The sequence below is a fragment of the Corvus moneduloides genome, chromosome 5 (assembly GCF_009650955.1).
Source record: "Corvus moneduloides isolate bCorMon1 chromosome 5, bCorMon1.pri, whole genome shotgun sequence".
In the NCBI taxonomy this organism is placed as follows: Eukaryota; Metazoa; Chordata; class Aves; order Passeriformes; family Corvidae; genus Corvus; species Corvus moneduloides.
In genome coordinates, this window is record NC_045480.1 from 74,238,937 (window position 1) to 74,265,531 (window position 26,595).

Sequence of the window (26,595 nt, forward strand, 5' to 3'; positions counted from 1 at the left end):
CAGTGCTGCTCCTGCCCACCTGGAGTGCCAGGGAGGGCACTCACCTGCCCGGGGAGTGGAGTGGCAGGGCCCAACCCACCCGTACTCTGAGCCATCCAGGAGCGGTGCTTTGTTTGCCGTGATTTGGGCCGAATGCCCCCATGTCCAGCAGGGGTTTATCCCGCATCAATACATTTGTTTTTACAGCACACACGCGGGCCCTGCTGGGCACGTGGCACACGGTGAGTCCCACGCGAGCTGGGTGCAGCAGGTTCACCACAGGTGTGCAGCTTCGGCGCAGGACACGCGCCGCGGCTCTGCTGCTGGTTAGGAGCATCCCGCTCTGCACAGATGGCTCCAGACCTTGCCTGTGTGCCTGGACATCACGGCTTCAGGGCTTTCTGGGGGTCAGAAAGGACTCGCAGGCACTTGGGAAGACAGAAGTATCCAGAGTCCCAGCTACACCTGTGTGTGTTCTTCTCTTAACACCTAAAGGCAAGGTATTTACAGACCTACCCTCCACTTGTAAGAAGTGCTTGTGCTGTGTTTGCAGGTGACTCAGAGCATCGTTATTATGAGCCAGATAGAACAATTCACTTTTTGTCAGACTTCTTGCATTACATTGTTTTATATAATTTTTTTGCTTTTCTTGGTTTGTCATGACAATGTGTGTTTAAAACTTAGTGTAGCAGCTACAGACTGTGCAGTTTTGGGTTTAATTAGCTCTACTAAGCCAACAAACCCCCATAAATTTTAACGCTCTCATTGTACAATATGTCCCTTTTTAAGGGGAGGCAAACAGAACGTGGCAGTAACGATCAAGTATTGCATTTAGGGCTACAAACTGCTCCTGCCATTCCTGCTGAGTAGGTGTTCCCTTTGAGAATAGCACATTACACTTGAACAGGAACACTTGGAAAGTAACGCACAGCTCAGCATGCATAAGGCACAAGGAATCCAGCCCTCAGTAACAAATTGTACCAAAGACGGTCGAACAGATTACCTTGATTGGCGTGTACCACTTCTGCTGCATGGCTGGTGAGGTAGGCTTTGGTTTAGGTGGTTTAGGGTGAAAAGGTTCTTCTGGTTCTTCTGGGAGTTTCACCACAGCGTTCTTTGCTTTTTCCAACCTGGCCCCTTCTTCTGTTGAGCCTTTGTCACCCCAGCGCACCTGAGGAAAGGCAGAGTTCAGGTGTAAGTGCACCACAGGGCAGGGAAACTGCTGCAAATAACAGAGGGAGCCGAACAAGGATAAATTTGGAAGAGGTGCTGAGGAGGTACTGAGGAGAACATTACCTCTTCATTTGTGATAACAATAGTCTTAGTTAAGTGTAAATAAGTCTCAGTAGTGATAGAAAATCCTACCGTGCTTCACATGGGCTGTACAGGAGACAGGGGATCTGTCAAATCTTCTCTAAGTTATGATATAAAAATATAATTTCCACTTCTTATTTATCCTAAAATACCAGACCTTAATCCGGCACACAGGAAAGCCAAGATTTATGGAACCCAGGTTTCCTAACCCAGAGAGCTTTCAAGAACCCCAGTGCAGATTAAATGCGATGCTTGGGCAGGTTTGAGCAGAAGCTCCTTGAACCTGCTCAGATTTCCATGTTGTCCTGCAGGAAGATACACACTGGAGAAGAGCAGGTGAAGCAGTCTAACCTGCCTAAGTGCATGTAGAACATGTAGCAATGTGTATGTTAATCACTGCTCCAAGTGTATAAAATATACACAAAGAGCTGAAAGAGAAGGAAACCTGGGTTATCACTGTTGGGGAGACAGACACGTATTCCGACTTCCATACAGGCTACCCTCATCGTGCTGTGCAGAGGAACTACATGGAAAAACCTTCCTGCTGCGAGGGATGATTCACCTTGCTGCAGGAATCCTATTTCACCTTGTAACTGGAAGCACCGTGCAGCAATCTCAGCAGGGGTGTTTGTTGTACTGCACTCAGAAACAAGCCTGGACAAGGCTGTTCCCTCCTCATCCAAAAAGGAACAGCTAAAAGCTATGGCTGGAGTTTGAGAGTTCTTAGTGAAAGTGGCCTGGATCATTTCACCAAGACTTGACATAATCATGCCATTTGCGGTGATTTGGCCTGCCAGGAGGCCCCTCAACACCTGTCTTTCACTGTGATCAGTGGTACTTTTTTGTCACGTGGCTGCTAAAATGTATTTTAAACACTGTTAAAACCATTAGATGGTGGATCTCTCACTGAAAAAATTACCTTCTCCTTCTGACAAAAGCCACTTCACCCAGAAGAAACCAGAATTGGTGGAGTCTGACCACCCAATTTTGACATAAAAACAGATTAACTCTAACAGGTGGGGTCTGGCAATGACATCACAAAACTTGACAGCAATGCCAAAAGACAGAGCTAGGGAGAGCAAGCAGCACTGCCCAAGCTATCTGGGACTGTCACAGAGGGGTGGAGCTAGTGGGGAAGGCAGGAATGGATGGGTACCTGCCCCAGCACGGGAGTGGGAAGGGCAAGGGTGCTTGTTCAGTCCCTCCCCTTCTCCAGACAGGGAAGCTGCCAGTGGAATCAAGCTGCTGGAGGAATGGCCGAAGAACAGAGGCCAGAGAAGCAATAAAAACCAGATGACTGCACTGCCACATGGACTGCAAACATGGAAGAAACGTCATGACTGGGCCAGCAAGTTTGTCACTGGCCCCGGCACAGAAACCACCTCTAACTGCCAGGTAAGGAACAACCTCCCTTGGAGTGTTTTCTCTCGTCTCTGCCCTGACTCCCCAAAGGAGCAGCGTGCTCTTCTGAGCCAGGGAGATCTGTGAGGCCTGTCCTGCTCTCCCAACAGCCTGAGCCCATCTTCCCAGCCCCAGACACTGCAGGGCAGAGGTGAAGCTCCCCAGTCAAACCTGGAGGCACTGACCATCGGTGCCCAGCCAGACCTGTCACCGCTCTGGGGTCCCAGGGACAGACAGAGCCACAGCCCCACAGAAGGGGGGCCTTTTTCAAGGGCCCATGATTACGCTGGCAGGAATTTCAGTTGGTTTAGATCTTTAGCCCTTAGTCCTGCACAAAATTCCTACCACAGATGAAAAGGTTTTCTAACCTAATCATCAGTTTCTACTCTCGTTTGCATTTTTGCCATGGGCTGAACGTGCATTTCATTGTGGTCCTGACGTCACTTGTGTTCATGAGGTTTCTGCTCCATTGTGCACGATCCCATTTAGACTGGTTTAAACCTTGGAAGCCCTCCTGGAGCCCCTCCTGGAGGCTATCATAGTTCCCCTCAGAAATCCAGGCTTGTAATTCTTGATGTTGGAAAGCATTTCCTAGTTTGCCTCTGCAAAACACTGCACAAAATGTTTGCTTTTTGTGAAATCTAAAGCTCTTCTAAATTAGCAATTCTGAACTGCTGAAGAAAATGCATACAAACGACACAGCTTCAAACCTGCATGTTCTGCTGCTGCATTTAAAAAGTACTCAAGCAAAGCTGATTAGGCCAACACCTTTAGAGTTTCATCAAGACACCTCAGTATGGCCTAGGTGGGTGTTTCAGACAGAGACAGCTTCCTGGACTGCAGTTAGGAACTGCTTTGCACATTCCATAAAGGCTGACTTGACTACAAAACCTGCCATAAGGATGTGCCCATAAGGATGCACATTCTTCATTCTGTTTTAATTAACATGATGCTATCATGTCTCTTCAAAGACAGGCTCTGTTGTCGCTGCGAGTCCCTCTGGGATCAAGCCTCTCCTCAGCGTCACCATTGTCAGCGCATTTGGCTGGCCCACACTTGGGGGACTTATGTTTCACTGTAATTCCTTCCAAAACACGCAGAAAAGGCTCTCACTCTCTCTTTCTCATTAGCTTGATGGAAAGAGCATGTCTTGAGGCAGCTATTTAAAGTCCCAGTCAAATGGAACTACTGAAAGCTGTTCTTTCAGAGGCAAGGTCAGAATTGTTCGATATGGTAACGAATTTTCCAAGGCTTATGCCAGTGGGAAGACAAGCACACATTATGGCCTTGTATTTTCAGTGCACTTTCAAGTCTTTGTTTCCACACTTGCAGCCTCAGAGAGCTCGTGTTTGAGGGAACTGCCATCTCCAGATCATACCAACCTCCATCCTCTTAATTCCCCCAACTCCTCGTCCACCATAGTAGGAAGCATCCACCGTGGGCCATTTCTTGGAAGGCAAGGGCTCCTGTTCTTCTTCCTGTAAGTACATTCAAATGATACTTACTTTTAAAAGATACTTACACACACACTGAATGTCTTATCTGTATATTTCACTGGAGTTCACGGAGCATACCCTGTTGGTTGTGAAAGGGGTGCAAACACTGAGGACAGCAGAGTGTCCAGTGCTTTACTGCCCTTCAGAGGGAGAGAAATTCCCTTGTAAGGGGAATTCCTCAGTGTCTGGAATGCCCAAGCTGGGTGAAAATGCTGCCTAAGTCATACGTGAATCTTTAGATGTTGGACAAGGGCTATGCAGTCTTTCTGCTTTCAATGCAGAATGGTAAAAACAAATCTATCTTGGAATAAAGGCCCTAAGTGTTTCTGTGGATCTGGGCTTAATTCAGGCCACACTGAGCTGAGACAGTGCAGAGATCTGGACTTTGGCATCCCTGTTCTCTGCTGAAGGCTCCCCCCGGCGCAGTCCTTTCTCCGGCAGCACTCGGACAAGGAGCGGGACACGCAGCGCGCAGGGAAGCACAGGAGTGGTTTCATGTGAGCAGTGTGATAAGATTAGCACCATCGGACCATACCTCTTTTGGGGCTGGCGGAGGTGGAGGGGGATCCTTGATGACCTGAAAGAGCCAAACATGGGAAAGAATAAGGTGCTGCACTGGCAGCAGCCAAAGGCAACAGACCATGGTAAGAGTGACCTGCTTCCACCCGAGCCCCCACGTCCACCGGCGAGCTGGCAGCTGCTGCTGCCCGCTCCCCTGAGCATCCATCAGTGAGGCCTTCTGGAAATTACCACCATCCATCTGCCAGAACATGCCATGCCTGGCCCACAGACGCTCTGGGCAGACGTGTCTGCCACCACACTTCCTGGCCGGATGAGCCTCAGCCGCTGTGAGGAACAGCCAGTGCCGAGACTCCCCAGAGTCCGTGAGCAATCCCAGAGGAAAAGCGTCCGAGGCCTGTGTGAGGTCCTGCACAGCCGTGGGCCGAGCTGCTGCTGCTGCCGTGCTGCTGGGGAGTCTCTGGCCCACTGACAAGTGTGAAATGCCTTCTGGCAGCTCAGGCTTCACCTCTGGATGTCCTGGATGCTTCTGCAGCCCTCACATTTCCCACCTCCCAGCTCCATGACTGTGCAGTGCCTGCACTGCAGTCACACTCCCACACTTCTGACACTGCTCCGGGTGAGGCCCACTCCCAGGAGCATTTCTTACACCTCTATTTAAATCTCTCCCTACAGTCTTTTCCCGTTCCCTTTGTCACATCCACACTGTAAAGCTCAGAGAATGGCCGGCACTGATAGTCCCAGGAGGGGAGAAGCAGGCAAGGGACCCTCTTCACTGACTCGGCTGAAAACTGAATGCACAGCTGTTCCTCCATGAGAAAAGCAGGTTTGCAAGCTAACAGTAAGTTCTTTGGTGACATCGAGCCATGTTTTCGGCTTGGGTATTGCCTGGAAATTACTAAAAAAATACACCATGAATATCAAGGAGTCTGTTCTTGCTATGCCTTGATATACAAACATATCCAAAACTGTCCATGCTGACAAACACCTCAATCTAATACAGGTTCAGGTACCTTAATTGAAATATGCCTTATTTTACTCACTCTGTGCTATTAAGTTTAGTACTTTCATTAAACATTGCCTATGAACAATATCACTGCAGAGACGGTCAGCATAATACACAAAAGAAACATATTTTCCTTGACCAACAGAGTTTTCCATCTTGATTTACCTTTCAGTTCTTGGTGCCCCCCCAGATAGTTACTACTGACTGCCTAAACAGGCTGTGGACTTTCAGCACTGCATACAGGAATTCTCCCCAACAGGAGAAATTACTTATGGCACCCCTGCAAACAGTTTCCCACAGCCCTTCAGGTTTAAGATACGGAATGGTTCACTTGTCAAGCTCAGAGTGCTTTGGGTGGATTGGAAAGTGAACTGTGGATTTCAACTAGACATCCCTTTGCTGTTAAGATGTTGCAAAACGATGCCAGGAGTTACTTTTGTGTTAATAGTTCTGAACACTTTTTCTTCCCAGCTATCAGGAGTTTCCAGAATACTTAACCGAAGGAAATTATTTAATTAGTGAAACATTCCTGAGAGCCACACTAGGACTTATTACCCTAACTTTACATGAAACAGCAACACAGAGGGATCATGGGACAGATCCTGAGAGATACCTGGATGCTGAGTAGGATTTTCCAAAGCCCGGAGATACTTCATTCTCACTGAAAACAATTAGGAGAGTGCAAACAGTAAAGCAGCACTTTCACTCAATGAAGGGCCACCTTATTAAATTTCTGTCCTTATTTCCATTTCACCTGTCCCTAACCATCATCCCAAAACAATCTATTTCCCTGTCAGGCATGCAAGCTGTACAGGAGGAAGTCCTCCTAGGTGGACTCGTATGTACCCATATGAAACGGCAGTGTCCTTCCCCTACTGTAGCTGTGCCACTCTGAGACCTCGCATCTGTCTGAGCACAGACGCCTTTGCTCAGCAAACCTCTCCGCGATGAGGGATGGAATTCCCGTGGACCATGCGCCCATTGGGGATGTAGGAATCACAATTCCCCGGACAGTCAAGGGAAACCTGACTTGTCTGAGCTCACTGTGGCTTCCTAAGGCAATAGTCAATGGCAGCTTTTGCTTGTCTCCCCAAGTGGAGGATCTAAACCTGTGCCAGCTCCTGAACTCCTTGAATTTTGAGGGGAAATTCAGTTTAAAGCCAAGCAATTCATTAATTAGCTGTTATTTCTAATGGCTTCAGAAAATGAAACTTATTTTAAAAGTGACAGTGGTGTGAGAAAATAATCTGCTTTGAGTAGCAGCTCCTCACCCTGCTGACAGCACTGGAATGTCAATGCCTGCATCCTTATGCTTCCACAGGCTCTCACACTCACACACTTGAATCACACGTGCACACACAAGGATTATTTTCAATCGTGTGATATTCCAAGTGAAATCAGTAGAAAGCTGTTTATAAAAAAGAAAAATCCAAGGCACACATGCAGCTCTGCACAGAGCTGCACGCAGAACTGCACAGAGGAAGACCAGAGTATTGTAAATTAACCCTTCCTGAGCTGGATTCAGATTGTTTCAATGCAGAAGCCTCTGAATAATGCTGCTGTCTTATCATCCTTATGGAGACATGGGCTGCTTCCTCAGTTTGTCTGGTTTCATCATCAGCCTCTCCGGGCAAAGCTCCATCTCATTTAGTGAGTCGCAAAGAACGAAGGTTTGAGTTTGGAGAAGAGCTGATTTCTTTAAAAAAAAACATTAAAAAAAAAAAGAAGTTGGTGCTTGAGGCAGCAGTGCCTCTGATCCACTCATTAACACTTTTCTGCCGCTCCGTGATGTGGGCATTAGGAGATGTCAGCACGGAGCCTGCAGCCAGCTTGCTGCAATCATACGTTCCACAGCGAGGGACAAGTGACAGGACTGTCACAGTGAAACACTTGAAAGCGGGGAACAAGGAAGGAAGAGGGAGTCCCCCTGCCTCACCCTCTGAGTGTCCATGGGACTCACACCATAGAATGCTGCAAGGCCAAGCCCCAGCCAGGATGGAGCTGGGCCCGTGGGCAGGGGGCAACACACCCGCCTGGCTCCAGACACTTATTCTACCCACAACACCCTGTATCTCTCTTTTCCATCGGATTCTGACTTCTGTGCTTCTGCTCTTTGTTCTAGGAACCCAGGCGCTGCACTCTGCCAGGGAAGCAGAGCCAGAGGAAGAGAAGAACAGGTCCTGCCTGGCCATAATGCTGCCTCTCTCCTCAGGGATGCTGCCCTGAAGCCCAGCACTACTAAGCCACAAGTGGCCCTTCCAGGTGATGGATGTCCAAGCCTCACATGCAGGAGAGAAGGGCAGCAACTGAGGCACAGCACAAGGACCGGCCGGCAAAACCAGAAGGAAGGATCAGTATTCCGCAGTAGGTTCAGTGCAACAGTGTGTGGGCTTGGAACTCAGCAGTGTTGTAGCAGAGAGGCCTAAGATTACCTTTTGTTTTGAAGTAACAAGTAGTATCCACAGGAGGTGGGAGGAAACACAGAGGGCACAAACATTTGAAGAACTATGGTTTTATATGGCTGCAAATTAATACTATAGAACTATTCACTGGACTGCTTCATGTAGGAATTTTAACTTGTGAAGCTGATTTATGAATCAAGGTTAGGTTATTTAAAATAGGAAAACCAGGAACTTGCTTCTTACTGATTTCCAGTGTTCCTTTTCCACAGGGAGGCTCACCATATAAAATAAAGTGGAGGTAAGGTGACTAAGAGGAAGCTCCCTGGATTTCTGTTGGGTCTGTGCTGTGGAGAATGAGAACAAGCAAGGCTTTTTGTTCTCATCTCAGAAACCCCAGACTGTGAAGGTGCAGATGGAGGCTGAGGATTTCCTGCCCTTGGACAGCCAGGGGCCCGATGGACCCCCTGGGTTATGGGGGCTGCAGCACCATCAGGTGAGAAGGCCAGTTCGTCTCTGCCCCACATTCCACAGGCCCCAGACAAGACCAGGAACCCAGACCAGGGAAGTAATCTCCATTCCCAAGTCCTCCACGCTGTCCTTGAGCTGGATGAATAATAAACTTCAGCCATTTAACACCTCCCTCCCCCAGAAAGGAATGGAAGGAGTCAAGCGACCAACACTGCTGCTGCTGGGGTGAGGATAGAGAGTGCACTCAGATAAAGAGATGGATGTGTGCAGGGATTATGAAAACAAAGAGGGATTTCCAACCTGAGAGCCCATAATGGACTGCAAATACCAATTTTAGTGAGAGCACTTTTAAAGTGGTCCTTGATTTCAGGGTAACATCTGCACACCATTATGGCCACCCCATTCCCAGTAACAGCACTGTGCTTGTGCTGGTTGCTGTGCATGCAACTCACAGACAGGCCCCAGTGCTGGAGCTGATCTCCCCAGCCCTTTTCTGCCTGTCACAAGCTCCCCTAGAGCTGCCTCCCCATCACTTCAACAGTTTCCTGCAGGATCTGTGTTTCCAACCCATGGCTCAGGGTGCAGTCTGTACTCACCACTTTGCAGCAGAGGGGCCAGAACCACCAGAGCAAGCCGAGTGCCACCAGCAGCAACAGTACGAGGACAGCAATGAGCGCTGCCACGCCGCTGGACTGCGGAGACAGCAGGGACAGTGTCAGCGCTGCTTCACGCACTCACCCCAAAAGCCAGCCTTAGTTCTGCTCAGGTCAGGGGGTTCCTTCTGATGTAAAACTCGTACAACTGAGAGCCCCGAGATCAGAACGAGGCCCAGCTCGAGGAAAAGAGAGAGTCCGTTGCCTGCTAAGGAATGAGCCATCAGACACAGACAGGGGAAGTCTCATCCTAAGCCTGTGAATAAGAGGTGCCCTTCTCCTCCATGAGGTCTCACACATGGACTGGGGAGCATGTGGGGAGATTTTAAGGCATCTCTATGAACAGTACACCTGTGAGGCTCTGATGCTGATCGCCCACACGCCTGCACAGACTGTGGCACACTGACTCCCTGCAGCCATGCTGTGTGAACCTCAAACTGAAGGAGGGAGTGTTCCTGCTTCCACCAACACTTGTACCGCAGAACTGAGCAGCCCACCTCCCACACCTCCAACCCACTTCTTGGGGGCGTCTTTATTCCTACAGTCAGGCTTTTAGAACAACACTGACAGAAACACAACAGCGTCCCTAGGAAAATAAAAGTTATTCAGACTTCAGCTGGGAAAAAAGGAAAGGAGAGACCCAGGGAATCACTGAGACTGGAATACTGCGTGAGCAGTCCTGACCCAGTAAGAAGAGTTGTACTGGAGGTGCTCCACTGGACATGGGGGTAGAACAGAGGCATATCCCAGGTGCAGTGAGGGACACAGGTACAATGGGTGCCTAATGCTGTGTATTTTTGTTTGTTTTCACTGCAGTAGCGTGTGTTTGTTGGGAGGCTATAACTTGTAACTCATCTCCCAGTCAGCCATCAGCTGCTCAGCTCCCAGAATTAGTGAGCAGTTCTAGCAGTGACCCATTTCTTGAGTTGCCCATCTGCTACTATGGAAACAGCAGTTCTTGTGTGGAGCTGCCTTTGCTGCAGCACAGGCCAAGAGCAGAAACCAAATAGAGACAAAAAAGGCTGCTGAGAAGCTCTTCCTTCCTGTGCACATCTGTACCTCTCTGCTTCCTGCCAGGGCAGGCTGTGAGCACAGAGCAGCAGAGCCACCATGCAGCACAGTGGGAAGGCCGTGCCCAGCATCTCGCTCTGAGCTGCTTTCCTGTTCCCTCTCTGTGCACTCCTGGTAGCTCTTACAGGGGCACCATGTGCTGACTTCTCTGCGAGGGTTGAGGTACAGGCAGGCTGCAGCTGGGCTGCAGCAGCTCCCGTGCTGCACAGCCCTGTCACCCTGCTTGGTGTATGGCTGGCATGCTGCCAGCTGACAGAGGCCCTGAAATAGAGAACTGTGATCTGGGCTCTGTGTGTTCCTCCTGCTCCCAGCTCAGTCAGGCTTCCCCTCCTAAAACTGCAGGGCTGCACTGGGTCTCTGATTTCTACAGGTACATGAATGGTGAGGTTTTAAATGAATAGAAGAAAAATGTCATTTTTTTCTCTTTTAGGTTACTGATCTATGAGCAAAGAAATTCTGTTGGGAGCAATGTGTGGTGACGGGCAAAAGAGACTGCTCTCTGTACTCCACGCCCAATGGGAAAACTGCTCTCATGTTACACTTGAGGTACACGTTTAAAGGCCCTCATGCACAGCACGTGCTTAACACTGTGGGCTTCTGTCTCCCTCCACAAATCCCAGCAGTCCTGTGTCATACAAAAGGAATTAAAGGAGAGCAAAAATGTGAGACTAGAAAATATATGTATTAAATCAGAACAGTCACTGGCTGCACAAGTGTGTGGTTTCTCCCAGAAGCAGCTTTTCTCTCTTCTATAACCTGTGATCAGACTTAGCGGGATGTTCCCACTGCCTCACCCCCAGGTGTAAGTGGGATCCTCTGGCCTGTGCTTGGACAGGCTGCCTCCCCAGATGAACAAGAGCTAAGAGCCTACACTCCTTCCCAAGGCTCCAGAGTTATGGAGCGTTAGTACCTGTGCAGGACTGTAACCTCTCTCCACACGCAGGCTGAAGGGCCAAGCTTGTGCCCATCTGCTCCCTCCAGTCCTACTCAGGGCAGAGCCATGCTGGAATGGTGACTGTCACGCCTGGCCCTCAGGGCATGGCATCGACAGTGACCAGGTCTCTGAGGGCAGGGAAGCCTCCCAGTACTTTGAAAGCCACAGCTTTGCACTGGAAAGTGGAAGCAGAGGTTCTCTGCTCTGAGGTCTTAGAATGGCAAAGCCCAAAGAGAAACAGGGTGTGGGGATTTTACACAGAATTATGGAAGTCATTCACTTACACACTCCGAAGCAGTGATGGTTAACGAGCTGGACATGAAAGACTGGCCTTCATTCAAACTCACCAAAACTTCCAGGGTTCTGCCAAGAGACAAGAAGAAACATGAGCAGCCATGGAACAGCAAAGAAAGGCTCATACCTGCTCCGCAGGCACTTGTACTTACAGCCTCTGCTCCACAGGGAGTGTCTTCAGAGGGGAAATGGAAGCCTGTGCTTATTCCTGTTTGGGAATAAGTTTGGTCTCCTTGACAAAGAGCTGTCCAAGTAGAGAATATCCCTTCTCCATTCCACAGAGCAGAAAATATTCCCAAAAGTTTTACATAAAATAAATTGTAAAAGTAACATTGCTTTGTCTGTTCCATAACCATCTCCTTAGTCACACACAGACATTATGGATAAAGATGTCGGATAATTATAAATGGTCAGGACTTGCTATAAATAGCCCCGAACACTGCATACAAATGGTATGTGGTTTACATTTTACAAATTAACCCTACAAGAAAACAACACATGGTGGATGTTAAACAGAAGAAGACTCCTCAGCTTCTCTGGCTTGGATTCCCAGGATTCAGACAGTTTATGTTATGCATAGATGTAATTAAATAAAAATGTAGATATCCATGAACTAAAATGATTAATCATTTACACCGTTCTTACATGTAATGAGTTTTTATTCTGGCACAAACGCTGTAGTCAATATGGAGTTCAAAGCTATTTTAGCTAATTTGGCTAAATTTCTTCTTCAGTTCTAGCAAAAATGAAGTGAGTTGCTTCCACTAAACTCATTTTTAAATGATCTCTGCTATGAATAATTGGTCCAACAGAAAGAATAACTCTGATTTCCTTCTAATTGGAATTCACTGGAATAAGTGAATCAGAACCAATAAAAAACCCAAAACTATTCAATTCCCTTGCAGCACAGTAAATCAAACCACAGTGAAACTTTGGTCGATTACGACTTTTTTTTAAATGTGGTGCTTTTTATTATTTTTAATTCCAATTATTTGTTTTGGCATTGTAATGAGGAATGCCAGGGGAAATTCCAGCATGAGGATTCTGCTCAGGTTTGGCCAAACTCTCCCAGAACTGCAGGGCAGGAGGGTTTCCTGCCTCTCCTGGAGGAGAGGAGGACCCCCAGGCTGAGCTGCTCACACACTCCTGCAGTTGCCCCTCCATCCGTGTTTGACCTGGCAGCCCTCTGAGTCCTGCCTGGAATGTCACTAGTGAGCAATGAGGCTGTTTTGGTAGATGGTCTCTGCTAGCAAATGGAGCACAACAGAGACATGAAACACACCTGGATAAAACACGTAACCCACACTAAAGAAAAGGATCATTCCCTGGCATCCTGGGGACCTCGACATGTCCTTGAGCTCACTGGGTTGTATGAAGCATTCTGTAAAATAGCAAAGATTTCCCAGTGGACTAGAGCCCATTGTACACCTCACCGTTTGCAACACAGGAACCGTTCCTAGTTATAATAGGTACTAGCTGGGATTGCATTTCCCAGCCCCGGTGCCATGTGCCACCCTGTGCCCGCAGCTCTGCACCCCTGCGCTCCTGCTGTCAGCACACTGACAGATCCCAGGGAACAGGCTCACTGAGCAATCAGCTCCAGCATGGGACACGCTGCGGGAGAGCAGCCCTGCCCTACCCACTCCCACCCTGATATACCGCTGCAGGGATGAGCCACTGGAGATGTCACTGGAGCTGATCATACCCACTTAGCTCTGGAAGCCACAGAGTGAACTCACACAGATAATTACCTCATCTTCAAAAGGATGAACCTGTCAACACACAAAAGCACTCCTTCCCTGAGACTGTCGTGGCTGTAGGGGATACCAAACACGTTCTTTCATTTCTTGAGCAGCCACCTGTTTGCTGGGCTCTCGGTACTTATGATTCATACAAACACTGCCCCTTAAACTGGGAGTCCCAGAAAAAGGTGTCCTGCTTCTACTACTCATTCGCACACAGTTCAGAGACAGATGTGTACACAAACACATCCTAGTGTTTATCAGCAACCAGCCACGTGTGTGAGGCTTTTATCTCAGCACTCTGCCAAAACTGGAAATATTCTGAGATGAAAATGACAAGCAGCAGTGATTCCATTTCTCAGGACCCTGCATTTCCCACTGGTGACTGTCAGTGTTGTGCGAGGGCCAAGTCCCTCCAGCGGAGCTCAGAACAGCCAGGTCAAGAGAACATTCCTGTCCCTGCAGCCAGGCAGCCATGGGCATAGCCCTGGTTCACCAGTGAAGGGTGAGGCTGTACTAGTTTTGTGCCAGCACAGATCCCAGCTGAGGGCTGAGCTCTGGAAAGCTGCCACAGAGTAGGGTATCTCCTCGGGGCCCCTCAAATAAACCCCCCAAGAGGCAGGCAGTGTTGTTGCTGCAGCCCCCCGGGGCCATCCCACAGTGCCATCCTGCAGCCTGGCACCAGGAACATGCAGAGCCAAGCAGCTCCTCTCCGTGCAGCTGGACACAAAGGGCTGCAGGGGCCAGGCTCCAGGGAAAGGCAGCGGAGCCCTGCTCGTGCCTCCTCAAAACCCCAGCAGCACCCACAGACAGTGGCTTTCCAGGGCTTTGAGCCAGGATGCTCATTCCCATCCTCTGCTCCCTTCTGACACCGCACCCGAGCAAGGTGGAATCACAGAGCTGGCAAAGGAGCACGAGCAATTACACTGCTGTGTGGCACAAACCCTACTGCTCTGCCTCTACCTCAGCCCTAACATGCACTTTCCCCGCAGTCTGTACTTCCAACCCATTTCACTGTACTAGGAAAAACTGCTTTTCATTTACAGTTCACAGCCCTTCCTCCGTGTGGAGGGGATTTTCCTATCCTTTGTCTGTGCAATATCACTTTTTGGATGGGAATCAATCCTGGAAAACTTAGTCTGAAAAGAGCTTTTTACAAATGTTCTGATTTCTGACCAAAAGTAACCACAAGACTCATGCAACTTGAAGCTTCGTCAGTCCTGGCCCAGTGCCCATCCTAATACACAATTTACCCACAAATGTAACTTGAGGAGGCTTAACAGTTGCGATTCTTTCCGTCATGCCCACTGCTGGTTTATTGTGACAGCAGAGGGACGTGGCCCAGTGCCATATGTCCCTGCAGCTCTGGTCTAAAGCCTCCCATTCCCTGTGAAATACAGCTGACATTTCCATCCATGGTAACCTATTTGCAAAGTATTCGTTTGCTCCTTACTTTATGGGAAGCTACTAAAAGACTGCCATTTTATGACCCATTAAAAAAGATGAAAAAATTAAATACAATTGTGAAATACATTTGCTGGAAGTAATAAATAATTTACCTCCAATTTTCACGCACTGAAAATTAAACTGGCAACTGCTCAAAAAGTTACTAAAATTATGGTGACAAAGGTATTTCGGATTCAAATGCCTGCATTAAAATCACAAAAATGCTGTACATAGGAGGAAAGCAAAAAATAGGTCTGTATATTTAAAAGGCATTTTCCCTTCCAACACTGCCTTCATGAAATAATGGATGGCGTTATTATACAGGCTCCATTTGACCAGCCTCAGTTTGAAGTCTTTGGCCACTTCTTGCTGGGGTACAACTAACATTTACCCGTCCATTCTCCCTGACCCATGCAGAGAGGACTCGTTACCTGGGCTCTGTTAACAAATACTCCTGGACCCCAGAGATGACTCTGCATCCAGGGACTCATCCCCGCTGCAGGAGAAGACAACACACAGAGGAAGGGCTTTCCAGCCCGGGCTTCTGGGTATGGTGCGCTTCCCAGACCTACAGCCCCAGCTGCACAAGGACAGGGACAGTTGGGACAGTTCTCCTGGAGCAGGGTTCCAGCCCTGCCTGTCATGTTTGCTGCAGTCCCACTTATGCCAAAGGCCAGCTGTGACTGGGGAGCACTTGGACCATTCACTCAGTGGGAACTGTGCTGGGGACAGGACATAACCTGCAGTTAGGACACGTGATCAGAGGTGTTTTCCTCCCAGCAGCCACACAGACATAAGAAGGAGCACCGAGTATTTTCCTGAGGATAGCGAGACCTGCTCATTGTGGAATTCATTATGGTGTTTGGGGATTCTGGTAAAGAATTAGTACAAACTCTTCCCCTGCCCTTCTTGGTGAAGCTTAGCACTGATATAAACTCAGATGATGGTTCTTTAGGATCCCCACTTGTTACCTCAGAACCCTCTAGCTTTTCCAGCCACATGTCCAATACACTGTCTGTCTGGGCTTGACTTTCCATGGAATGGGACACAAGTGCACAGAGACACAACTTTCACTGCTGGGAACTGCTAGGGAATATGAGAGAAATGGCAGCCAGCAAAGAACTAGCTCTGATGTTGTGGAATCATGGGAACCTGCAGTAACAGGGTATGAAATGTCATTATTCTGTTAAATTAGACTATTAATTCAGCTCAGGATCCTATGGCCACTGCATAATGCGCAGCACTTAGTTCTGCTCACGCAGTCCTCGCTAATGCTCTGGGAACACTGTGTGCCCTCGAAGGGACGTGAAGGACTGCGCCAGAAATTACTACTGATCTTAACACCACATCCATATGGCTGAGGGGCCAGTTAGCCTATACAATTCATTGAGGATGTTTCCATCTGTGAATAGTTCCCATTATACCCTAATTGTGTCTGACTAAATGTATTTCTAAAATATTTGCAGAAGTTAATATTTATAACAGACATTAGGCCTAATCCAGCCCTACTTCTGGCTTCCCCATAGCTGAGTTGATTTCTCTGGCTGTTTTGGAGAGGGGAGGTTTTCCCATGCAAGCACCAGAGACTGGGAACCATACTGTATTTTATTTTTGTTGGAACAAAAGCTTGTATAGGGAAATAAAAGTCAATGCCTACAATAAACGCTTCATCTCGGTGAGTTTGCAACGGAAAGAACTGGTGCAGGTGGGAGTAGTTCTGACCCCCTTCGGCTCCCGGCCCAGGGCTGCAGGGCAAGCCCAGCTGTTTGCAATGAGGGGTAATGCCAATATCCCATCCAGGTCTGGACTGGCCATGGGCACACAGCAGTGATGGGAGGTATTGCCTTCACCTGAGCACAGGGGTTCCACAACAGTGGAAACAACAGTGAACAGGTGAAAACAGCCTGAGCAAGAGCTGGCATCCTACCAGCTGCTTAGCAGCAGGAAGTCAAAATGGAGAAGCACGAGTGACTTCCTTTTTTGCTGGTGCTAGGAATGGCTGCATCCCCCACGTCAGAGAGCTGCTGGGCTGCTGGCCAGCAAGGCTGGAAGAAGTCTGAGCAGCTGAGAGCCCAGAGTTCATCCTGGGGGCTGGGACCTCCTGCAGCAGCAGCAGCCTGCCTGCTCTCCTCCATTCGGTGCTTCTTAAAGGACAGCTGGCTTCTAAGAGGTGACTAGGCTATTTGTGCTTTTGCCTTTTCACAGTAGTGACCAGTGTTATGTGGTATGGGAAATATTTTAGTGAATGTGCTGCCTCTTAACTTGCAAATCCTATCGAATTCTCCTTTTAATTGGTCCCCTTGTCTCTGAACAATGTTTTTTTCCAACTGATAAGTAGTCACTGTGTAGGTTTCAGACTGAGGATGAGGCTTGGAAAATTGGTCCTTAAACCCACACTTGAATGCTGACACCAGCTGCCGAGCTCTTGAGTAGCTCAGCACTCAGCAGCAGCGCTGCCCCTTAAGTTAGTGAGTAATTCAGCTCTGTGACCAAATGACACCCCTGCCTGCATTGTCACAAAGGCTGTGCTAAGGCTACTTAGTGAACAGCACCACAGAAAGAGCTCAGTGTCACTTTTTAGTTAGAACAGAAATGCTCAACACAGCCACAGCATTTTAATCCTTTCTTGAGTGACCCTGAAAGACATGTGAGACTGATCTGCAGCTTGCAAATACCCTGCCTTTGCTGGCAACAGCTTTTCTAAACTTTTACCTTCCTTAGCAGAGGAAGAGAAAGTGACAAACGGAAAAAAAACAGTAGTAAAGGTAGCCATAGCAAGCAACAGTAACTCTCTCCTCTCTCTGGTTTTGAGCCACTCACTTCCACGTTATCAGAAAACTCACTTAAGTTCCACATACCTTTCTTAGCACTCATTCAGGCAGGCAAAGGGATGTGCTGCACAATTTCATGACCAAGACCAAGTTCTCAGCCTGTCTGACTAAATAGGTGATACCGTGTGTGTGCACTGGAAATCACCAGGGCTTTGTGTATCGGAGTATTTGTGAGCGGTTTCTGTGGGGGAAACACCTGGGGTGGTTGTCAAGGGCATCTTTTAAATGTGAGTTTGGACTTACTTTGTGGTAACGCAGACTGTCTAAGGTTATTCCCTTTGTCTGTTTGTCTGTCTGGTGGAACACAGTGAGACAAAGGTGAGGTGTAACTTGCAGGTGTGACTGAGGTACCAGGTAACCTGGTGTTGCAGAGGGATGTCGGGTGAGCACCTAGTGAGTTCCACAGTTAGATGTGCGTGTGGGCAGTGGGACTGCTGGATGAATCCAGCTGTGAGAGGTGTGGCTGGGCTGTTCTGCCAACACTGAGCCAGTAAGATATGACAATGGCTGCTGGGTCAGGTGTAATTATGAGCTTGTTGCCTGCTTGCTTTTGAGGCTTGCACTGTTAGAGGGAAGTACAACTGTGCCATGTCAAGATGAGGCACTGACACTTGGTGTGGGAATGTCAGTGTGCCAGCCCAAGCATCCGAGTGCCTCCACTGAGAGCATTAACGGTGCCGGATCGGCTCTCATGCTATTCAGATATTTATTTCGTATTTGCTTGAAGAATCAGGCCAATGTTTTTGAAAGCACATTTAACTATACCATATGCCTACTTAAATCATCCCTATCAAACAAGTTGTGGGTTGCTGCTCTGGTTCATTCTGTTCTGTTTTCCCTCCCTTCCCAATGTGTTTATGTGTATTTATCCAATTTGCTCTGTTCCTCGTGCCAAATGGCAGGTCTGAGATCTCAGCCAGGCAGGGGCAGCTGTGCTATTGTTGGTGTCTGACAAAACAGAGGTCATGGGCTGGGCCTGCAACTCTAGCTCTAATGACAGCATGTGTCGGACATTCTGGGGCAGGCACAGAGTAATCAGGGTTCATGGGCCCTCAGAAGTAGCAATAAACCTTAACTTGCCCCTTGGCAACTAAGAACTCAAGTCTTACTTTTAAGAAGTAATTCCTGTGCAAAATAGCAAAATATTCTGCTGTTTGTTTTCTTTATTGCCGTTACTCCTTCCTCTGTCTGGAAAACAACCCCACAAAAAGCCAAAACCTGAAAAACCAGCCTAGTTGGAAGAAAGGGTGTCTCCTGCATGGAACTGATCCTAGCTGTTCTCACTTCTAAGACTGATGAGAGTTATCAGCTGTGCCAGCCTAGGAAGAGACTGCCTGAAGAACGGAGTAGGCTTTTGTCCTCCACCGGAGGAGTCTTCCCTCCCTAGAAGGTTGTTCCAAGGCCAGCCCAGCAGTTCCAGGCAGTGACACAGTAAGGCATGATCATTCCCAATGCCCTTTGTTCAGCAGGAGATCGATCCGCAGGGCTTGGGAATTCTAATCTCTCTGCTCCTTGGGTGGCCTGACACTTTATCCCCTCTTCTGCTACCTTTCAGCCCAGAAGGCAGGAGCCTCTAAGCTGCTGAAAAGGGTGTTCCTGGGAGCCACACGCCGGCTCTGAGGCACCAGAGCAGGCTGCAGTGGCTGGGCAGCTGAGGAGAGGAGGCACACATGCCCGGAGCCACTCGGGGAGTGTGCAGCTGCGCAAGGCTGCCTGGCTCCGGCTGTGGCACTGCCATGCTGCTCAGCATGGAAAAGGGTGCGCTGGGGAAACAGCACATCTGTCACCCACACATAGCCACAACCTCCACTCAGGGCAGCACCAGATGTGTTTATTCGAAGCATGTACTAACTAGCTACTTAATGGCTTAGAATTATTAGCCACAAGTTAATTAGGCAAACATATTCACCATCAGTCACCTTACAAAGCATTGTTTCTTCAACACTGCTTTTACTTCCAGAGTGCCTTTATCAAGCCCAGAAGAAAGGAGGAGAAAACTAAAAATTCCAAAAAGGAGCTGCAGCAAGAAATAAATGTGTGGAAGGTGTTCGTGGTGTCTTAATGAATGCTAGACTGCCCAGGTAATGCCTTAGCTGAGTGCCTCTCCATGCTGCCAGCACAGTGGCACAGGGGATGAAGCAGTGAGACTTAAGGGCCTGCAGCTGATGGGGAAGAAAAGGGAAGTAACAGTGGAAAAAATTACTCCTTGGTATAGTTAAGGCAAATTTGTGAAGGCTTGCTTCCCTGCTGCTGCATGTACTGGGTATGTGCCTGGGGATGGAAGTGCTTGCTTGGCATCCTGCCTGCACGATGAATTTGGGACCATCACTGTCCCAAGGGAACAGCTCTGGTGCCCCAAGACATGAGACTCAAAAGCAGTTTGTCAGTTCCTGGCTCTCAGGTCACAGGCAGCAGTGAATGGAGTAAAGGCAGAAGAGGCTCTATCTTTGGGCAGCGGGGACAGTCAGGATCCCTGGTTAGGAGCCAGCCATGACAACCATTCCGTACAACACCTTCCAGCTGCTCCCCAAAGGGACAGCTGTCTAGAAACCCAGTGAGGTAATGTGAAGGATGGAGCCTGCAATCCATTCATGTTCTCTGTGCTTGTTTGCTTTCTTGTGTCTATGCTCTTCCCCTTAAATCTGGTGCTGGTATTAATAAAAATGACACTTAGAAAATGGAAAGCAAGATTAAAGGTACACCTGTTCCACTGTCATGGAAACATCTTGCACCTAGAAATCCTAGAGCACCTAGAGCTGAATGTGAGGCATGGGATGGGTAACAGATTACCTCCTGCATTGCTGTGCGCTTTGTGCCAAGTGAGCTGCCACAAACTTCGTCAGCTCCTTGGAAACTGCAGGTAACCAAGAATTTGGCAATGCAGGAGTAGTCATTTTCCTTCCTACCACCCAGAAAATAATTCCTATTGAATCTTTGCTCTTTAAGTGCCACCAGCTGTTTGTGTTGGACAGGATGTAGGAAGGGATAAATGGAAGCTGAAGACAGCAGCATTTGAATAGAGGGCAAATAAGGTCATTAACAGCAGCAGTGTGGACTGTCCCACCTTGGCACGCAAGCTGGTCATCAAATCGAGGTACCTGTGAGAGATGTTTCACTTATACTCAGGTTTAGGCTGGGATTTGTCTTTTTTGGCTCTGTTATTCCTTAAGCTTCCAAGCCCAAAGAGAAGGACACTGCATACTTCTGTCCTAGCAAAACCTGAGTTCAAGTGCAGGATACACAAAGATGGAAGCTGGCCAGCACTGCAGCTGCATGAAAAAATAGACTTCTGTAGTTCCCTGAACTATTTTAAGAACAATGACAATTCTTCAGCCTGTTGGTTCAGTTTAAATAATCCACTGCCTAGCTTGCATCCATCTTTTCTTGCCTGGCTTAGAGGAGAGTCTGCATAACATTAGACTGAGTGTTTGTAGTGGGCACCATCAAATCCAAAATGTTACTGTGATATTCCAGTGAGAAATGAGAGTTCAAACAGAGATAAGTAGTAGTCACATAACTATTCACTAGAAGCATTTCAGTAAAACAGTGTTTTGTTGTGCTAGTTTAAACTGTAGTTCTTGTCATCCACTCACCTAATAAAAGCAAATTTGTAAGTGTTCAGGCAGTGCGAGAAATGCAGATTTTCCTGCTGGCCTTTCCACGCAAGGCAGAGGGGGTTTCACCAATGGCTCACCAGAGCAGAAGGCAGCCGTGGGTAAAGCCAAGCCTACAGACAGATTGTTCTGAATGCAAACTCACAGAATTTAGGGCAGAAGTGAGAGAACAAAAGTGAAGCTAGCAAGGAATGTAGACTTCTAACATATCCCCATTTTTCCTGTACTAGTGTTCAAAGAGACAAGGGCTCTGATTGCTTTCCAACGCACAAGGACTACAGAAACACGTACAGTAATGGAGAGGTCTGGTTTGGTTTGATTCTCTCGAGCTGTGGTAGGACAACAAATCCAAGTCTCAGCTACAATGGGGAACTGATTTTCTCAAATACTGCGACCTTTAAAGTGTGACTTTTAAATGGGCAATGCAGTAGAATTGGAGTCCTTTTTACTAACCAGCTTGATTGTGTTGCTACACCTGCCATCACAGTGTGTAAGTGATCTCTCAAAGCAATTCCACCTGGGTTGGCCTCCTCACCTTCCTGAAAAGTGTATGTGTACTTTCCCTTTTTGCTTTATTTCAAATTTGTTATGTGTTTTATAAGGCATGGGTTGCTTGTGTGAAAATCATGAAGAATTGTCAGCTGTTAGCTGATCAGGAGCCTTGTAAGTGAGCTGGGTTTGTAAGCAGACTATGGAATTTTGCACTTTGGAAGTGGCATGACAAGAAGGGATTTTAAATGGCACAGGCAAGCACAGTCATGTTGTCACCCAACCTAAGGATGATACATCCATCTGCTACAGGGTACTGTGGAAAAGCAGGCTTTGAAAAGAATGCTTGGTTAAATCTACAGCTGCCACTTGGGAAGCTCCAGACTCAAAGCAGCCAACAGCTGGGAAGGAAGCAGAAATACATCATGGCCTAAGTCCAGGAGAGCAGGGGCTCACCAACCCAACATCCTGGCTACTTTGGCCCTTTACCTATTCCACATAGCTTAGTATTGCTCTGCATGGGAAAACTGCTAATTCATCAGGCAATAAGAAGTGTCTCCAATTATGAAAAAATACAATGAAACCTGTTACATGAGTCTTGACTGCACTCAGAAACCAAGCTGCAGGTTTAGAAGTCACAAAGCAAGCTAACTTGGGCTGCTTGTGTTCTCTTAATTCCACCCAAAAGAGCACTAGAAAAGAACAGAGTGGTTGTTGTTGCATTAGTGACTAATATTAGCTCCACTACATGAGGAATTACTGGGAGATATCCAGCAGTAGTCTAGGCTTTGCCAATGGGAAGTCAAGAGTTCAAGTATGTACATATCTTTCATAGCTGTCAGTCTTCTGCACAGTAAACTGCTCAGCTCTGGGCCAAAGCTCCAACTCCTTCAATAGCAGGTTAGGGAACTGTGTTTCACGCGATAACTGCGGAAAATATATTTTTCTGTGAATCTGTGAAACTCCAGGTGTATTGTGCTGAGGTGCATTATCCACACTGCAGTTCCAGGGTGGCAGCTGTCTGGTTCAGTAACACTCCACAGTGTAAGGAAAAACGCAGCATGTGCAACTAACTTCCACGCCTTTAACCTATACAGACATGTCATGCATTCCACATGCATTTGACAGGACAGGCTGTTTACATACTCTGGGACAAACTGTGTGTGGAAAAGCATTTACAGCATCAGCTTTTGGGGAGCTTCATCCTGGGACCTAATTTGCTACTGTTCTTCTGTTGTACAGTAACTGCACGGAAATAGCTGGCCTGAGGAGGCGAGGTTTTAACCTGACTGATTGACATTGTTCTGATGACAAAAGCAGTTTCCTTACAACTGTGGTGGTGCTGACTGGTTTTACCTAAGCCAGGAGCTGCAGAGCTGCTGTGCTGAATGCTGGCACACCCCCAGCAGTTCCCAGCTGAGCACTGCTGCTGTGCTGTGGGATGCACAGGCCGCTCAGCAGGCATAGGGGTCTGACACCCTGCTGTACCAGGGACAAGACGCATGTGTCACACAGCTGTGTGAAAAGCAACATCAGGGAACACATCGGTATTGAATCCCTCACCCCCTCCCTCTGCTCTGTGCTTGCTCTTCCTGCCAGCCATGACCCAGCTCTGGAGGCAGCCCCTCTGCCCTGAGCCACCCCACTGGGGTGAAGCACTGAACGTTTTTCCTCTACAGCTTTCCAACTTCCCTCCCCCAGCCTTCCGTTTAACGCACAGACCAGATGTGTGTTCGGAGCTTTGCTATCCATCTGACAGCACAAGTGAGGCGGCTGATTGTTGCTCAAGTCAAAAATGTAACTACAGACAAGTGATCTATACAACCCACTTAGTTCTTCAGCTGCTGGAACTGCCACAGATAAATGCCAATGCAGAACTGCTGTGCTTCCTACTGGATTAACATTAGCCTCATCCCTAGTAAGTCTCTGGGAGGAACTACTTGCCAAACAGGGAGAAAGCCAACAGCCAAAGCCTTGGCCCTCCCACAGGACCCAGATGTGATGTGCGATTTTCTGACTTCAGATTAGCTTAGGGTCTTCAGAAATCTGCACAGTGAAGTCCAAGTCATCATAAGGCCCTGAGGCATGTTTGAGTTGGAGAGGAGGAGGGAAGGATTAGTTCTCCAAGGGCCAGAACTAATGTACAGCCCTGGCCAGTGACACTGAGAATAAGGCCAGAGCTGCAGTTTAGCCCCAGTGCTGCAGCTGTTAACTCAGTGCCTTGTTGGATCAGGATGTGTGGAGCAGGGGTACAGGTCCTGACACCTAATTTTAATAATAGCTTGTGAGTGTCAGTGGTAATGTCATCTCTTTAACAGTGGGCCTGAAGATGATCCAGATGAGAGCGTATTATGCACCGTTTAAACAGCTAATCTGCATAAAACTTATGACAAGCCAGATCTTTTCAGTATTTCATAAACTGGCTGAATATTCATTTTTAAGGCACTGTCCGAATAGGTTTGGTCACAGATGACTACTTAAAGCCCATTCCAAAGCTGGCATATACACAAGGGAAATAACACAAGAATGGGGAAAAAATGCAACACCAAACCACCCCCCGTAAAAGCAACAAAATACTAACATCAGCTATAATGGTGCCAAGTTCCAGCAAAATATGGCCCGGTATTTGGTTCAGTACTTACTGGCCACTTTTGTACAGGATCGGTGCAGGGCAGAGCAAAAAATCAGATTCTACTGTTTTAGGCTTTTCATCTGGAAAAAAAAAAAAAAAAAAAAAATCACATGATCTTACTATGCTGTGCAGCTTAGATGAGGGACTGCTATGTGAACGTGCTGTGAGGTCCCTCAGTTCCCATGCTCCTTACTGGTCCGTCCTGGCTGGAACTGGCAGCAAGGCAGGCCCAAGGTAAGGAACACGGAGCCCCAGAGCTGGCTGTAAATGCCAGGTGAGCCCACATTACAGTGTTATTTGAACTACTCGAGTCAGCTCATGCTCTTCCAGAGAGAACGTTTCCAACAATCAACAACTGTCTTTTGCAGAGAGTGAGTACTAACACTGTTAGTAGTTGCCTGGTAGTTGGAAGATGAAGGTTTGTTTCCAACTGGCTCCATCCCTGTGCATTGCATTACAGGGCTGGTTTATTAGCTGTGACCCAAGTGTCTTTTTCTCCAGTGTTTCTTCTGTTTTTGAGTCTTTGTGATTTGCAAACCTCTTACATGTTACATCTTACAAAGCACCTACCTGTAGAGCATATAAAGCACTTATTTGTAGAGCCTTGTGTCCAGTACAGAATTTCTGTTCTGCAGATGTGAGGAGGAGAGGACAGAGATTTTTTTTGCCTCACGTGTTCAGTAAGCTGGGGAAAATTCTGCTCCTGTGTGCAGAACCATCTGCACAAACTTCCCCACAGCAGGACTGATGATTTCTGTGCAAGGACTATTTCCTGACTGTGGGGTGAGAGCAGATAAGTGATCTGCCAGATCAACGTGGAGATGACTCTGTCCTGCATTTCAGGAACAGGCAGAGAGACAAGTGATTCAGGGGCAGCTGAAGGAGGAGCTGTTGGCATAAATGAGCTTTTTGTATGTGCTATAATCTGCACTGACTGCTTGGCCTAGATTTGGGGCTAGTTGTGAGGTGGAGAAGAGGGATTAGCACATTGCCATATGTTTTTGTCTTAATGGTATGTTTCATAGATTATTTTTCTATCCCACAGCTCCATTTGGCAGGTTTCCTTTCTAGCATTTGGTAATGGTTCTTTATAAATGCAGAACGAGAAAGATGCCAAACGCATCCTTTAAAAGCAGGGGAACTGACACAGTAAGGGTGTGCTCAGAGGCTGGTCCCAAAGAGAGCCCAGGTTCTCAGAGAGGGGAACTCCAACACCAGCAGATCCTCACCCAAGCGCCTTCTGTTTGTGCCCTTACATACTGAGGGTTCTGCAGAGGGACTGCCAGTCTTCTGTAGAGGAGACTGCAATGACACGGGGATGAATTGTCCTTCTCTTGGGACCATCTCCTTCCTCCTGCTACTGCTCCAAGCGCCTTGCCTACCTTCCTGTTCAACCTGGCTCCACTGGCCCCCTTAGGCTTCCTCTGAAGCAGGCAATCAGAACCCAGAACAGAGCTGTTCTAGAGAATGACCTTGTGTACTGGGGGAAGGACCACTTGAAATTTCCCTGTTTTCTTCCTGTACTACTCCCTAGCCGCTCACTGTTGTCCATTGCTGAAGATGTGGACCGGGGGGATGTAGAAGGCCCTGGCAAGACCCCATAGAGCAGATTGTGTTTTTATAATCAATACATCACTGTGCCATTCCCCTCCCCTCATGTGCTTCAGCACACCCCTTTCTGAAGCCAAGAAAAAACAAGCAACCCAGAGCTGTAGTTGGCAATTCTCACATCAGATGGTAGCAAGTGTTTGTGGGCAATGGGAAGCAGAGGTGACAATTGTAATGGAAACTGAAGGGAAATTTATAAAAGCAGAATTGACTTACACAGGCTGCCTGCATCCAGAACTACTGGGTTATCCTGTTATTCTGGCAAATTAGTGTACGTATTTAACAGGCAGGAGAGATTGGCAGCCGATTCCAGTATATACGATATCCAGGGGTAAGGAAGAAACTGCACTGGAAACACAAGTTCGATTGTGTAGGAATTTAAGACAAGCTAATACAGAAATCAGACAGCAGGCAGGGAAAAAAAATCAGTTGTAGTTTTCACATTTTTGGTTGTTTTCCAGTCTGGCTGGCTTCTAAGGGATTCTGCTCAGAGCTAGAAGTTGGATGCACTTATCCTAGCCATCCACTTGTGTGTCTGGATAGAAAAAGCAAACTCAGATAAAAGCTACAGGGAAGTGTCTGTACAAGGTGTCATGGTCACCATCTGAAACAGAATTGCTTTGGGCTACGGCTGCAGTAAGCCCTGATGCTGGGGACACGGAGCTCATGGACCAGACAAAATACACCACTGTTCTG

General features: G+C 47.8%; 1 protein-coding gene and 2 long non-coding RNA genes across 6 annotated transcripts in view; 2 read left to right on the forward strand and 1 right to left on the reverse strand.

The window, feature by feature from the left end:
• The window catches only part of LOC116444007, a 219,130-nt gene extending 215,018 nt beyond the window's left edge, over positions 1 to 4,112 (forward strand). For all 3 annotated transcript variants that reach the window (XR_004240148.1, XR_004240146.1, XR_004240147.1), the window contains 2 exons: positions 2,510 to 2,688; positions 4,027 to 4,112. This is a non-coding gene — a long non-coding RNA (uncharacterized LOC116444007). The remainder of the gene's footprint in view (positions 1 to 2,509; positions 2,689 to 4,026) is intronic.
• The window catches only part of ANTXR2 (ANTXR cell adhesion molecule 2), a 79,509-nt gene that overhangs the window by 26,087 nt on the left and 26,827 nt on the right, over positions 1 to 26,595 (reverse strand). For both annotated transcript variants that reach the window (XM_032109026.1, XM_032109027.1), the window contains exons 10-15: positions 24,302 to 24,371; positions 11,528 to 11,606; positions 9,182 to 9,277; positions 4,726 to 4,767; positions 4,077 to 4,172; positions 983 to 1,150 (exon numbers count right to left, since the gene is read on the reverse strand). In XM_032109026.1, the coding sequence (XP_031964917.1) occupies positions 983 to 1,150; positions 4,077 to 4,172; positions 4,726 to 4,767; positions 9,182 to 9,277; positions 11,528 to 11,606; positions 24,302 to 24,371 (551 nt within the window). The remainder of the gene's footprint in view (positions 1 to 982; positions 1,151 to 4,076; positions 4,173 to 4,725; positions 4,768 to 9,181; positions 9,278 to 11,527; positions 11,607 to 24,301; positions 24,372 to 26,595) is intronic.
• LOC116444006 lies at positions 7,833 to 12,050 on the forward strand. Its single transcript, XR_004240145.1, has 2 exons — positions 7,833 to 8,079; positions 8,387 to 12,050. It is a non-coding gene; the product is annotated as an uncharacterized LOC116444006 (long non-coding RNA).